The sequence below is a fragment of the Ananas comosus genome, linkage group 22 (genome assembly GCF_001540865.1).
Source record: "Ananas comosus cultivar F153 linkage group 22, ASM154086v1, whole genome shotgun sequence".
Classification (NCBI taxonomy): Eukaryota; Viridiplantae; Streptophyta; class Magnoliopsida; order Poales; family Bromeliaceae; genus Ananas; species Ananas comosus.
This window is the reverse complement of record NC_033642.1, coordinates 8,678,653-8,692,873: the sequence shown is the minus strand read 5'-3', so window position 1 is coordinate 8,692,873 and position 14,221 is coordinate 8,678,653. Positions and strand designations below refer to the sequence as shown.

General features: G+C 33.5%; 2 protein-coding genes across 4 annotated transcripts; both read right to left on the bottom strand.

The window, feature by feature from the left end:
• On the bottom strand, positions 4,381–10,465 carry LOC109727321. 3 transcript variants are annotated; one of them, XM_020257390.1, is made up of 7 exons: positions 10,208–10,465; positions 9,364–9,639; positions 9,053–9,187; positions 8,382–8,438; positions 8,037–8,171; positions 7,425–7,535; positions 4,381–4,478 (listed from the first exon to the last, which is right to left on the bottom strand). In XM_020257390.1, exons 1-6 carry the CDS (start codon positions 10,448–10,450, stop codon positions 7,470–7,472), a joined length of 912 nt encoding a protein of 303 aa, XP_020112979.1. In that variant the 5' UTR covers positions 10,451–10,465; the 3' UTR covers positions 4,381–4,478; positions 7,425–7,469. The 3 variants fall into 3 exon arrangements, with proteins under 3 accessions (XP_020112979.1, XP_020112981.1, XP_020112980.1); XM_020257391.1 differs by lacking the exon at positions 4,381–4,478 and adding an exon at positions 4,509–4,647; XM_020257392.1 differs by lacking the exon at positions 8,037–8,171.
• Positions 12,068–13,750, bottom strand: LOC109727076 (protein BRICK1). The gene is made up of 2 exons (XM_020256959.1): positions 13,399–13,750; positions 12,068–12,430 (listed from the first exon to the last, which is right to left on the bottom strand). Exons 1-2 carry the CDS (start codon positions 13,529–13,531, stop codon positions 12,309–12,311), a joined length of 255 nt encoding a protein of 84 aa, XP_020112548.1. The 5' UTR covers positions 13,532–13,750; the 3' UTR covers positions 12,068–12,308.

The following is a 14,221-nucleotide window of genomic DNA, read 5'->3' as shown; positions in this document are numbered from 1 at the left end:
CATTTGTCTTAAATAGTGTAATTTTTTTATGAAATAGTATAATTTTTTTTTAACAGTACATGTTTCATCTCTGTTTTTTCTTTCTTCTCTAATTTTTTATCATTCATGTAACAGCGATATATATAATATATATATTGGTCTTTCCAGAAAAAAAAAAAAAAAAAAAATCTTCTTTTTTTAAAAAAATCTTTTGTATCTTTTTTTTGCTCCTTAGATATGGGTGCATCTTTGTCCTCACCATTACAGGCAGCGAACACTTTCTCGGCCACCACTTTATTGTCTTCGTCCGCTTCGCTCTCATCACCTGCTCCGAGTTCTTTTCTTCCGGCAACAGCGCAATATCTCATTGCCTACATCCACTCCGCTTTCACTGCATTTGCTTCGAATTCTCCTTCTCCGGCGCCAGCGAAGGCGGAGGTGGAAGCGCCCGCACAGCTAGTAGATTTTTATGCTAATTGGCCTTTTTATAATTGGTATTATTAATATTATATATAACTTAATAATATTATTCATTATCATTAAAATTTTATTAATTTATATTTATAATTATTTATAAAAAGAATATTAGTTGCCGTGACGGTTTCGGGCGACAGCAAAAAAGTGGGTTATGAGGCGGGTGGTCCTACCCTCGAAGGGCCCAGTTTGCATCCTAACATGATTAGGGGTTATTATTTAAATTTCATCTAAATAATGTCTTAATTTGTAATTATTTAAATTTCTTCTAAATCCTGACATGATTAGGAGTTAACTTTATAAGAGATAAAACGGAAAAAATAAATATTAATCATCTAAATTAGATGAGTTTAAATGGGCATCCTATAAATATGTAAACAGAGCAGAAAAAAAATTTAATAAATTGAAAGAAGAGCCCTTTAAGTTGAAGCAATTCTAGTACGTAAGACTTTTTTTTTTTTTTATACACCTTTTATTTATTTATAATTTCTATTTCTATTTGATTTCTTTCCTTCGTATTTACATAAGCTTTTACTCTTTTTTTTTTTTTTTAAAGAACGATTTAGGATAAAATTTGAAATTAAGGCTTCCAATCAGCGAGCAATTTCATAGAAAAATTCAACATTTGACTCTCAGTTTTATTGCCATTAATTTGAGTTATTTTAGTTTACTAAATTGTTATTATTTTTTTCAATTGTATTGTGATTTTTGTCAAATTCTGCATCTCTAACTAAGTTCAATCGAATGAATAATTTTTTCCTTTGTAATAGTTATATAGCAAACAACATCTACTTGAATATATATATATATATAAAATATATATATTCAAGTGAAAAATCAAGTCAAAATCACCGATTTTGTTGATTTTTGGGGTCAATGCCGACGTGGCACTCCTAATCCCGATTCCCGAATCCTTCCAAAGAATCTTTTTATGTATCACTTTTTGTTAAATATATGTCCCAAATTATTTTAGACCCCAATCAATTTGTGACGTGGCATAAAATTTTATGGAACGAAATTGAAAAGGCTTAATTTGTAATATCCTAATTCTCCCAGGATATAGATTAGGATTTAGAGTTTGTGTAGTAGATAAAGTAGTAGATCAGGACTATAGTGTTTGTTAGAGAAGACAAATTGGCCACTTGGCAATCTATAATTGGTCAATTACTTTAATAATAATTAGAGTCCTATTCCATCTCCTAATTATTCTCAGGTTTGGATTCTTTAAGCTGATGCTATATATATATATATATATATAATACACCCACGTTACGTAGATACCTATGCTTCAGGGTGTGTTCCGTGAGATTAAGCGTGCTTTTGTTTTTTGAGAGAGACATATTTTGTATTCCATCAATAAAATTTTTGCTTCATCTTTATCCGTGGATATATGTTAGTGGCTGAAAAATTATAATTATAATATTTAGAAAAAACTTTAAAAACTCTCCTGTGGTTTCTTAGTTTCTCACTTTGCCCCCCTATGATTTAAAATGTATCAAATTGCCTCCCTGTGGTTTCGTTTTTATCTTCTCGGTAGCTTTTTTGTTAATATTTTATTAAATTATATACAAAAAACTTCAGATACCCGTCTAGATTTATCAAATATTCACTTTAGTATTCTTTAATTTTAACTTTATCACTGATTTAAGAAAAAAAAATAATGAAATTGATAAGAAAAAGAGAAAAAAAAATCATAGGGGGGCAAATTGATACATTTTAAGCCACAGGAAGGCAAAGTGAGAAACTACGAAACCACGGGGGGTTTTTTGAAGTTTTCCCTAATATTTAAGTACTTTATTTTTATTCTTTCGTTTTTCCGTTTCTCTTAGATATTTTTGCAAACGACGAATTAATTAGACCTTTTTCGTTTTTATCATAACACTTTTGTTGATTTTTTTTTAAAACTTTAGTATTTAAAAAAATCTTTTTTGATTTTATTATTAAAAATTACCTACTAGATTATTTAATAATGGAGGTAAAATTAATGAAGAAGTTTTCCGCTGAAGTTTTATCCTATCATCTAATAATCCTCCAACGTTGTTCTTCGGTACAGGAAGTTATGGAAGAAAGATCAGTAAAGCGACACCGAAAGAGGGTCTTCCGAATCCGAAAAAAGCGATTTACGATGTACATTCGCGAGGCAGACGGCGCGAGGACTGCTATAGGAAACTACAGAATGGACCGCTGGCTGTACAACAGATTATTCGGTCAATTTTATAACAAATTTGATGAGATGGTGCAGCTGCTGAAGATCTTATGCCCGCTCCCAGACGCAAAATATCATCTGCCTATGCAACATGAGGAGGCTGTGGCTTTTCATAATAACTATTACTACGTATGCGCTAAAGTGGACGAGTTGTACATCCGGAGTCGGACGCCCTAGTTAAGCTCTTATTAAAGTTACACGTTAATAATCTTCATATTTAGATATCGATCGGAGAGTTTTGGGCCGGTGATTTGAGTCCTTTAGTTAATATCACCAGGCCGAATAGATTTTATTATTATTATTTTTTTTTTTTTGGAATTATTTTCACTTAAACTTAGCTGAAAATGTGAATCAACTAGGATTCGAACTTGGGTCTCGGGTATCAACCACCAAGTCCTTTGCCACTTGTTCTAGAAACAGTCGGTAGTGTTTTTTCATTTTAACATTTTGTGGTTTAAAGTATATTACTTATCTAGTTTTGTTTTTCTCTTTTTATTATTATTTTCTCCATTAATTTTTTTGTTAAGGTTAAAGCCACAAAATATTAAAGAAAAAATTCGGTAATCCATAGGATACTAAAGTTAACACTCGATCAACCATAAGGGCATTATCTGATTTTTTTTTTTCTCTCTGACGGAAGAGAAAAAAGAAATTATAAAATACTAAAGTAATATATTTTAAAATGCATGATACTATAATGAGGAAGCGGGACATTTGAAGTTTTCCCTCTTTTTGTAATTTTGAAATAATACCGTGCAGCGGCAAACTTTGAATTGTTTGTTTGGTTTTTTTTGGATTAATTACACTGGTAGTCCTCAACCTTCCCACCAATTTTCACTTAAATTCCTAGTTTTTTTTTTTTGCAATTGAGTCCCTAATCTCTTGATTTTATTACAATTACGCCAACTATTAAAAAAACTGTTAAAATTAATGAAATCACCACATCAGCGTCTATTTGGCAACCTTTTGCATGTTAATTTAGATCCCTAAACTTTGCGCATTTTTTATAAAATTTTAAACTAACGAGAAATTAAAATTTTAAATTTGAATTCAAAAATAAAATTAAAATTAAAATTTTAAATTCAAATTTTTAATTGATTCTAAATTTTGAATTCAAACTTAAAATTTTGATTTGATTTTGATATTTCAATTTATATTTAAAATGAAAGTTTTGAAACCAAAATTTAAATTTAAAATCTGAATTTAAATTTAAAATCATATTCAAAATTTTGATTTTAAATTTTAAATTTGAATTCAAAATTTAAATTTGAATTTAAGATTTGATTTCAATTCTAAATTTGAATTTAAACTTCGAATTCAAATTCACATTTTGAATTTGAAATTTCAAATTGAAGTTTGAATTAAATTAGAATTTATAATTCCAAATATGAATTTGAATTTAAAATTTAAAATTTAAAATTAAATACAAAATTGGAATTTGAATTCCAATTTAAATTTGAATCCAAAATCAAAATTAAAAATTTTTTTGAATTTATAAATTTAATGGGTTAATTACACCATTGGTACTCAACTTTTGCACCGTTTTTCAATTTATTCTCCAACCTTTTTTTTTTGCAATCCGCTGACACAACACCACTATGGCGATGACACGATGCCTCCGTGGCGCTGACGTGGTGTTGACGTGGCATTTTCCGTCAATTTTAACAGCTATCTAACAGTTGGGATTGAATTGAAATGAAATCAAAAGATTAGGAACTTAATTACAAAAAAAAAAAAAAAAATTGGAGTAATGAATATATATATATGTACATAAATGAATGTTCCGCTGTCCAATTGAGGATGCACCTTAAGCCATTCACTAAGAGAAGCAATCAACAGTTAGAGCATGTAGGATAAAAATCTCTTCCTATAGGACATGTTCTGCATTGTATAACTTGTAATTCGTGGAACTGAGGTATGGTTCAATGAAAAAATAGTCTAGCTTAACTAAAAAGGCAACCAGAGAATGTGCATTCAGGTTGCAGCTTCTGCAGGACAACAATGGAAGAGAAATAGTAGTTATTACAGTTGATCAAATACAGATGTTTAATCCCTAATTATTCTGTAAAATCAGACAAACATATCGTGCACATTCACACTCCACACATATCGTGCACATTCACACTCCACAGTGAAGAAAAAGCAATATGTAAAGGTTTCAGAGTATGAATGCTGATGTTCAACAGATAGAATAGAACTGCTGAAATTAGATAATGAAATAAATGCATTTTATTTTGCTAATTAATATTTAATATTCATTTGTAAACAAACCTGCGAATTTGTTTTTTGCTTAGATGACAATCATGTGCATATTTTTATGTAATGCAACCTGTAACTGTAGCTTCTGAAATTAGTTCCTGTTTGTAATTTCTTTTTCATAATAACTGTACTTATTTCACTTGGAGTAGTGTAAATTGTAAATCAGGGCTGTGGAAACAAGTTAATCCTGTATAGATGATAATTTTACTTCAGGCTTCTTTTTTGCAATCTCCTGTATATTTCCTCCAGCCCCCAACTCAAACTAAATCTTCATAATAAAGAAGCTTAATTAGTTAATTACTCTTATCAGATTTTATAGATCTACTTATTTGGTCATAGCTCTATTTGGGATTAAAGAGAGATTGCCTCATGGCAATGAGAGAGTATGATAAAAAAAATATTCGATTTATTTGCGTGTGTAATATTACCTTGTGTTTATTACAATCAGTTGGTTATAATATATTTTCGATGATTCCACTGAAACCGAAAGTGTAAACCTATATGTTTTTCCAGTTCTATTTTTCCTGATAGTGTTAGATAGCCTTCAATACCAAGCAGACCTTCAATCAATGGAATTTTGACAATTTACTAGTTTTTAAGGTGACTATAACATCAGTCCAACTGAATAGAACTAAACTACTCTATTTATGATCTATAAGTTTAATGAACCAATCAAATGCTATATTAGCTTTCATAAGTTTAGAAAACTACTCTTCTTCTTCTATCTTTGCTTTCTAGAAATTTGAGAAAAACTCTTCTTCTTCTATCTTTTCTTTCTAGAAATTTGAGAAAATTACTCTTCTTCTNTCTATCTTTGCTTTCTAGAAATTTGAGAAAAACTCTTCTTCTTCTATCTTTTCTTTCTAGAAATTTGAGAAAATTACTCTTCTTCTTCTATCTTTTTTTTCTAGAAATTTGAGTGTTCAAGAAAAGAAAGGATTAAAGCAAAAAGGCGATGTCGAAACTTGTTATCATCGAGGTCGTATAGTATGCTGAAAGGATTTGGCGAAGCTTGAAGGGAACGGAGCGGTTTACTGCGAAGTTCAATTCCATTGTCACTAACGATGGGCGACTGGTTTGAATAACGAACCCTCATATGTGGCTTCATTCTTTGATGTAGGTATGGACGGTGCAGCAGAAGATGAAAAGGGATCATCGGCCGCGGTGGGGAGGCCGAGGAGGAGGTGAAAGTGGAGGACATGGTCGTTGAGGCAGAGGTAGTTGCGGGGTTGTAGGAGGGAAAGAAAAGGAAAAAGGACAAGTTTAAACACTCCCCCTACTGCCAAACCAAAAAATGGGAGCTAATGATCCGCGTAGTACGAGTCATCTTTATACCCAATTTTTAAATTTTAATAAGGGGATAACAAATCTAGTCCGGTCCAAATCGGTCTAAAGTAATTGGTGGTTTAAACAGTTAACGGTGGTAATAAGTAACAAATAACTATAATCTCAACTGTTTTTGGTTCACCAATGTCGTACGTGGTATATCTAGTCTACAGCTAATTCTATTTTCACCGGACTAGATTTGTTATCCCCTTATTAAAATTTAAAAAGCGGGTGTAAAGATGACTCGTAGACTACGCCGATCATTAGCTCCCACTTTTTGGCGGTTTTTTCCTTTTCTTTCCCAATTCCCGCAGCTACCTCCACCCTAGCGACCATGTCCTCCACCGCCACCTCCTCCTCGGCCTCCCCCACCACGGCCGATAATCTCTTTTCATCTTCTGCGGCACCGTCCATGCCTACATCAAAGAATAAAGCCACATATGAGGGTTCGTTATTCAAACCAGTCACCCATCGTTAGTGACAATGGAATTGAACTTCGCAGTAAACCGCTCTCTCCCCTTCAAGCTTCACCAAATCCCTTCAGCATACTATACAACCTCGATGACAACAAGTTTCGACATCACCTTTTTGCTCTCATCTTTTCTTTTCTTGAAAACTCAAATTTCTAGAAAGAAAAGATAGAAGAAGAAGAGTAATTTTCTCAAAATTCTAGAAAGAAAAGATAGAAAAGGAAAAGTAATTTTCTAAACTTATGAAAGCTAATATATCATTTGATTGGTCCATTAAACTTATAGACCATAAATAGAGTAGTTTAGTTCTATTCAGTTGGACTGATATTATAGTCACCTTAAAAACTAGTAAATTGCCAAAATTCCATTGATTTAGGGTCCGCTTGGTATTGAAGGCTATCTAACACTATAAGGAAAAATGATGTGTAAGATTTATATAAAGCATGCAATTGTTACAAATCAATGAAAAGGTTTCCCCATTTACATACCCACCAGCTGTAATAAAATGATATGTAAGATTCTTTTCGGAGGCTCGACAAATAACTATAATATTTCACTATTGAGAGTTAAACTTCTTGCTTGATTCAAGCACTTTATGAGAAGCGGACTCTCTGAGGGCTTTTGACAGGTGAAAAGCTCACCAAGTATAAGTTCCTTAGGCAGGATATTCTCTAGAAAAAAGAGAGAAAAGAAAAGAAAAGGAAACTTACTGAGGTAGGATGAATGGAACCACAAATCAAAAATTTCTTTTTCAGTCATTTGTAGATCCATTCGCTGGAACGGCCGCCCGACTCATCCATGTCTATGAAAATGCTCACTGCCTGTGAAATATAGAATAAGTGGAATACAAATTTGCTAGTCTACTTCATCAAATCATTGATCTATCAAAATAATTACAAATGCTAGATACATATGACTGTAAATACGCATGACCAGAATGGCAAATTGAACACCCAAAGGGGAGGATATAAGATTTAGTATCTCAAAATTGAGTACGAAATGATGTTTAGTCAACAGTTATCATGCATATTCTTTTGCAGGAGTGGGAGAATTAAAAGAAATAATAGAACAGTTATTCATGCACCGTTCCGAGTACTAAAACTTCTCTAGATTATGAAAGAGGAGTTGCGACTGGTTATCACATCTTGGATGAAGTAGAATCAGTCAGCGAGTAAATGTATTCTAGTCGTAGCATATTAACCTATATCCACTAGCGGTGCAACTTATCGATAGAGCAAATGAAAGCATATAATGAATGTAGCATTTAAAGAAGCAAAATTTTCAGAGGGGTAAAAATATGGTAATGCAGATTAAAAACATACTTTTCCTATTCGAGGCCGTTCCTTCAACTTAGCTAGGCTATTTCTAACATGCGAGACAGCTCCCCAGCATTTCAGCATGTTAGCCACATCATCAAGCCTTAAGAGGTACTCCTCTTCAGTCAAGGGGAAGGATCTCTAAAAGAGAAACCAACAAGCTAAACGACACATTCCGAATAACGAAGTATCAAAATGATAACAATTACTAGCATAGATAATAGATATAACTTGCATTATTAATAACAGTAAAAGTTGATAAGAGTTTTGGTTCGATCATCATCATTACTCAAGGTGTTCAGGTGTATGAGAATAACTAAGAAAATTAATTTGTTTAACGAGTCAATTTACTTGCTCCATGTACTTCCACATGACATTCATTGCCAGAAGACTTCTCCCCAGGAATTCCTGTATCAACAAAAAGAAAACGGAAAGGGAAACTACATCAGAATTTGACAATATTGAGTTTGACAGCCATATTGTGTACTTGAACAACGTAAACTATTTTCATATCCAAGGTATAAACGTACTCTGCAAATTTATATTACGAAATTTAGCAAAAAGCTGCTTCATTCGAAGTCCTTTTTCACACCATGCAAGAGTAAAGAGTAAAAGAAACTCGATTCAAGGATTGCTCTGTGACTTCCTAATATGGAAAATCAAGAACAGGAGTCTTCAGCCTACTAACTAATTATTAAGCATTAAAAACTTGTTAGCGTCCTAATAGGAAAATCTATATTTCAGTGTCGTTCAACTAAAAACATGAGGATAAATTGGTAAACAGGTAGCAAAATTGGGCGCAATTTCGTTCGATACTTCTTGTTTTCATTACGCACTTAACCATCCATTCACAAGCTTGACACTTCTTGTTGCTCAGTTGTTAACTTTAGCACAACTCGTGCTATTCTTTTTACTGGAAATGTGTCCAAATGTATTGTTCAACAAAATCACAGTATATAGCACATATAATATTATTGTACACCACCCTATGGTTTAGCCCCGGGTCAGTAAAATGGAACTACCTTCTTTATAAGCTGGACGTCATACGATCTACCGTACTTTTTCCTGATAAGAGTTGCAAGATCTATGCCGCTAAAGGTTGAATCATCCGTCCCAACAATCCTCTCCAAGTCTTCGCGGGATAACCCAAGATTCATCTACAAAAGATGGAGCATCATGTTAAGTGCTATTTTTTATGTACATTTATCAATACTCAAGCATATAAGATGCAACTGATTCATCTTTACCAATCAGTTAATGTCGACAGCCCATAAAACAAATACTAGAGCTAATAAGCACTACAAGATATCATTGAGACCTCTAAATGAAATACCTCTTCTTTTTCGCTTCCTTTTTCTTGGCCTTCATCTTCATCATCGTTCAATTCGGCATCATCACTGACAGCTCTAGCACAGACCAATCTTCGACGTTCTGTCCTTCCACGGAAACTCACGAGTTGTCGACTTTTAGCAAACAAGAATCCTCCCACATGATACTTTATATTTGAACATCCGACGCACTGTGCTTTATTCGATCTCGTCCGTATCAAACTCTCGTGAATTTGCAATGGTAAATTCTGGCGGTGGCTCGATACAAGACTTGTCATTGTCTGAAATAGAACCTCATTTTCAAAGTACGAGTTAGAATAATATCGAATGATATACCTAAAACACCGTCAAAAAGTAAAGTTCCGTAACCAAAGAGGTTCAGAAAACCACAGACAATTTACACCCAACGCGTTCGAAGTATCATTAACGAAATTTTATCATACTACATAAAATTTGCTTTTTTAAGTGTCATTAATTTCCGAGAAATTTTATAGGAAGGAGAATGTATCATGTGTTGCTAATTCCTCATAATCCAAATAACTGTAGCTACAATACTAGTAAGAATATGTTATAAGTGATTGAATAAAAAATTCAATAGAATCATTGTGAGAATAAATTAATAGATTTTAACATCATTTCTGCCGATCTACTACTAATCATGAATTTGATTATTTTCTTTTTTGGAAAAAAAAATCTATTAATTTAAAAATTCTAGCAACTAAGTAAACAAAAAAAAATTCACGTTTCAAAATTTGCGATTCCTCGAGATGAATATAACGAAAATTACTGCATCAAAATTAGAAAAAAAAAAAAGGAAAAAAAAGGGGAATGAGAAAGGATCGAGAGTACCTCTCGGAGAGCATATAAAGGGGAGGGAGAGAAATTTAGGGTTTCCCAATTACATAGAGAGAGAGGAGATAAATAAGAAGGGCCTTGTTTGTACTCGGCGATTAAATCGGGGCGAGTTTTTTTGTGATTGAGGAGGAGGGGGAGAGTTGGAGAAACAAAGTGCTCGGAAATGTGGTTGGCATTTGGGTCGGGGTGCGCCCCACCCCTAGTACAGTGATACCTATCTCGAATACCAAATTTCATGCTAGTCCCTGTAGAATCCAGAAATTGCAAATTAGTTCTTGGTCTCCTCAATTTTGCAGTTTACATTTTTTTTTTTTCACTTTTGCCCCGAAACGAGCTCTTGATTTCTGAACAACTACTGGACTAAACACTCTATTATCTTTTCTTTCTTTCTCTTTTTTTGTCCCTAAATGTTAATGTATATAACTTATTTGGCCAATTTGCATAAAAAATCCACAATTTTTTTAATAATTAGAGATTTTAGTGACCAAGCGAAAAAATACAAAACCTGCACCAGGAAAAGTATATTAGTAGTAGATCGTTTCGTAACGCTACCGAGTAAGATACGTGTGCGGTCTACAGATACAGGAATAGGGATGAGAGTATACGGGAATAGTAACGTGTACGCAACGATCTGATGTCGATTTGGTTCATCCTTTGATGATCAGCAAATTTTATTTTTTTTCCCGGAATAGAAATTTCGTACCCTGAATTATAGAAAACTTTTGTTGAAAAATCCAAAATATTCAAAAGCGCACATAATTTTTTCTCCTTCAATACTTTAAAATTACCATTACACTACAACGGTAATTTTAAAATTTTTTTTGCATTTAGCCCCCTCAAAAAAATTTATTCATAAATAGTTCAATCAAATTTATAATTATAATTTTGATCCTATTCGCGCCACACAGGTGTAACATCACCACACAAGTTGGGTGGGGGGTATTAAGTTGAACACGCTCGGTAAATGATTCACCACGTTCCATACTTATATTCCTCCCTTTTAATACATATTTTTTTTCGTAATACATATATTTTTTTTAGACACAGTGAATCATTCACGTATTTAGAACGGTGAATAGATTATCATGTTCAATTTATTCTAGCACCCCCACTCTTGCTCGCCTGGTACTTACGTGGCGTCTACGTGACGGAGATAGAATCAAAATTATAATTATAAGTTTGTTGGAATTATTTAAAAAAATAATTTTTTAGAAAAGGATCGTATGTAAAAAAAGCCCGTAATTTTATAATATAAAAAAAGAAAAAATTGAAAGTGCTTTTAAATTTTATTTTCTATATTATAAAAATAGTGCTTTTGTTAGCACATTACCAAATTAGATAGACCATAGGTTGCCGAGCTACACCTCTGTCATATGTACGGAAAGTTTGCACGCACAAAGCGTCGCCCACCAATAATAAAGCACACACTAGTCACACAGTAAACACACAACTCGACTCAATCAAGCGAAAATTAAAAAGAACATCTCTTTTTCTTCAAAAATATTATGTTATTTACGGCCAACATAATTATTCAGAAGAAAAAAAACACATCTTATTCGATCACTCTTCAACTCACTCTGAAGAGTTTACATAAATCAATTGCCGATTTTCACTATAAGTTATGTCTCTCACATCTTACATTCTTACGATTTGCCAAAAATTTAGGATTTTTTAAGTTCAGACAACCTATTTCTAGGCTTCGATACCAACTTAATCCGTCACATTTCAGAATATAGCTGAATCCCCTGGCTACGGCAACAACAGACTTATCGTACCTATTCTGAATTAGAGACAATAGGTCAATAATAGCCTAAGATGTCACTTCATAAGGTTTTGAAGCAATAAAATCATGCATAGCAAAAACCAAGAGAGAATACAATTGGCCACTGAACTAAATTCAGAACATTACCAACTCAACAAGATAGACATGAACAAGTGTTGTACTGGACTCATAAACTCCACATGAGCATCTCATCATCAACAGCTCAGTTATCATCAGTGATCAAAGTAAAAGATACAGGGAACGAAAATCGCGCATTACAGTAATATGTCCATATACTCCGCTACGATCTAGTAAGACATTTACACACGCTTCTTATGTGAAAACAGAGGGGTTGGTCGTCGCGCTGCTCACTTGGACTTCGAGCACCTCGAGCCGCCGCTCTAGGACGTCGAGCTTCTCGTTTAGAGACGCCAATTTGCTCTTTGTCGTGGCCTCTGCACAACCATTTCAAAACAGTTAGTTCAGTAACAACTACTATTTGGACGAGTTTGGTGAGAATCATCATGCAAAAACACGCAACTATTTCTCCTGCATTATCTAGAGCTTGACATCACATATTACCGCCAAATTCACACTATTTTCCTCAGCTTCATTCTTGGTAGCTCAAGTTTGAGTTGTCGTCAATATATATAGCTCGGCTCTTTTGATGCGGTAATGTATCGTACAAATGACAGTGCGAATACTAAAATGATCATAGATGAGATCATTTTAGCTTAAACTTCGACTAATTATCGTAAAGTATGGTCTCTTTAACACCTGCTATATAATCAAACTGCTTACACAACGAAACGATGATTTTAAGATGAAAAGTGATTGACAAAATATGAACAAAATAATCTTCAACATAGAGAAGAAGGAACAAATTAAACACGCTCGTTAATTACATCAGTGTTCGTTTAAAAGATATTACAATTACAATCTATGAAGTAGTCATTTTCGCGTTAACACAGCACGTTCGAAATTACGCGAATCATCAGCAAAATTATACAAACAAACTCGCAGCAAATTCACCTAGATCTGACGAAATCATAATCTTGAGTTTATATTAAAGCCCTAAAATTAACTACACACAGATCGCTGAATCGAGTGGATTTCCAACACTTTTTTTTGCCTAGTTTTGTTTTTTTGCTAGAAACTTGATTGAGTGCGAGGTCTATAATGGGCTCAATGATTTGAGGTCCAATTTTGGACAAATCCAAAAGAAAAAAAAAAAAACTTCTACTCATGACCAAAATGACAAAACAGAAAAGAAAACAAAAATTATGAACAAGGGGATCGAAACAATCGATTGCAATCCCCGAAAACAGATCCAATAATCTCGAACGCAAATTGAGTAGCAGATCAGCTCAAATCGATCGTGATTTTGGAACCAAACACAGAGAGAGAGAGGGGGGAATGGTACCGAAGTGGAGGAGGAAGTCGAAGAGGCGGCGAACGTTGAGGGAGATGTTGGAGATGAACTCGCGGTTCTCCCAATCCGCTTGCACGGCGATCCCCACGTTCACCGGGTTCGTTATCCCCCCCGCACGCGCCATTGTTTGTGTTGTTCACTATTATACCTCTCTCTCTCTCTCTCTCTCTCTTTCTCTTTCTCTCAGATGCAGCGGAGACGAAGGAGAAAAAAGGGGCTTTTTTTTTATTTGTTTTATTTTATTTTAATTTTAATTTTGTCCTTCCAAGGGAAGTAACATTGAGCCTTGGTCTTAACTCTTAAGCCTAAACCAGTTCACGCTGCACGGAGTGTTAGTGTGATACTTGCTTGTGGGAGAGAGAAAAGAAAAAACCACGCAATTTTATCGTCATGAAATAGAAAGAAAACCTAATAAAAGATTTTCGTCTCATATCTAAATGTTTAATGAGATATTATTAATTTATTACTCAATAACCACTAAAGAGAGAAGAGATGTCCTTCTAAATATGCTAATTGATGCTTTTGTGCATTTTTTGGGGGGTTTGGTAATGATATTTGTAACGCACGTTACGCACCTTCCAAAAAAAAAAAAAAAAAAAAAAAAAAAAAAAACCAGTTCCATTGAGCTGGATCAACCTTGTGCTAGAAACAAGCCTTGATAAAAGAGTCTTAAAAAGCACAACCGTGTTGAGAAACTCCTCAGCAAGAGTTTACTAACAACAAAATTTAATTAAAACTACTTGATGAGCTATTACTTGATAAGCCATCTTACGCTTGAATCTTAAAGATCCATTTCAATATTAAAAATTGCCAT

Excerpts from the sequence above, each read along its gene's own strand:
- LOC109727076 (XM_020256959.1), bottom strand. The coding sequence starts at position 13,531 with ATGGCGCGTGCGGGGGGGATAACGAACCCGGTGAACGTGGGGATCGCC. Across the intron at positions 12,431-13,398 it reads CGACTTCCTCCTCCACTTCG|AGGCCACGACAAAGAGCAAA; the intron begins GTACCATTCCCC and ends ATGGTTGTGCAG.
- LOC109727321 (XM_020257390.1), bottom strand. The coding sequence starts at position 10,450 with ATGAAATTTGGTATTCGAGATAGGTATCACTGTACTAGGGGTGGGGCG. Across the intron at positions 8,172-8,381 it reads TGTGGAAGTACATGGAGCAA|AGATCCTTCCCCTTGACTGA; the intron begins GTAAATTGACTC and ends TTTCTCTTTTAG. Across the intron at positions 7,536-8,036 it reads AACGGCCTCGAATAGGAAAA|GCAGTGAGCATTTTCATAGA; the intron begins GTATGTTTTTAA and ends TATATTTCACAG.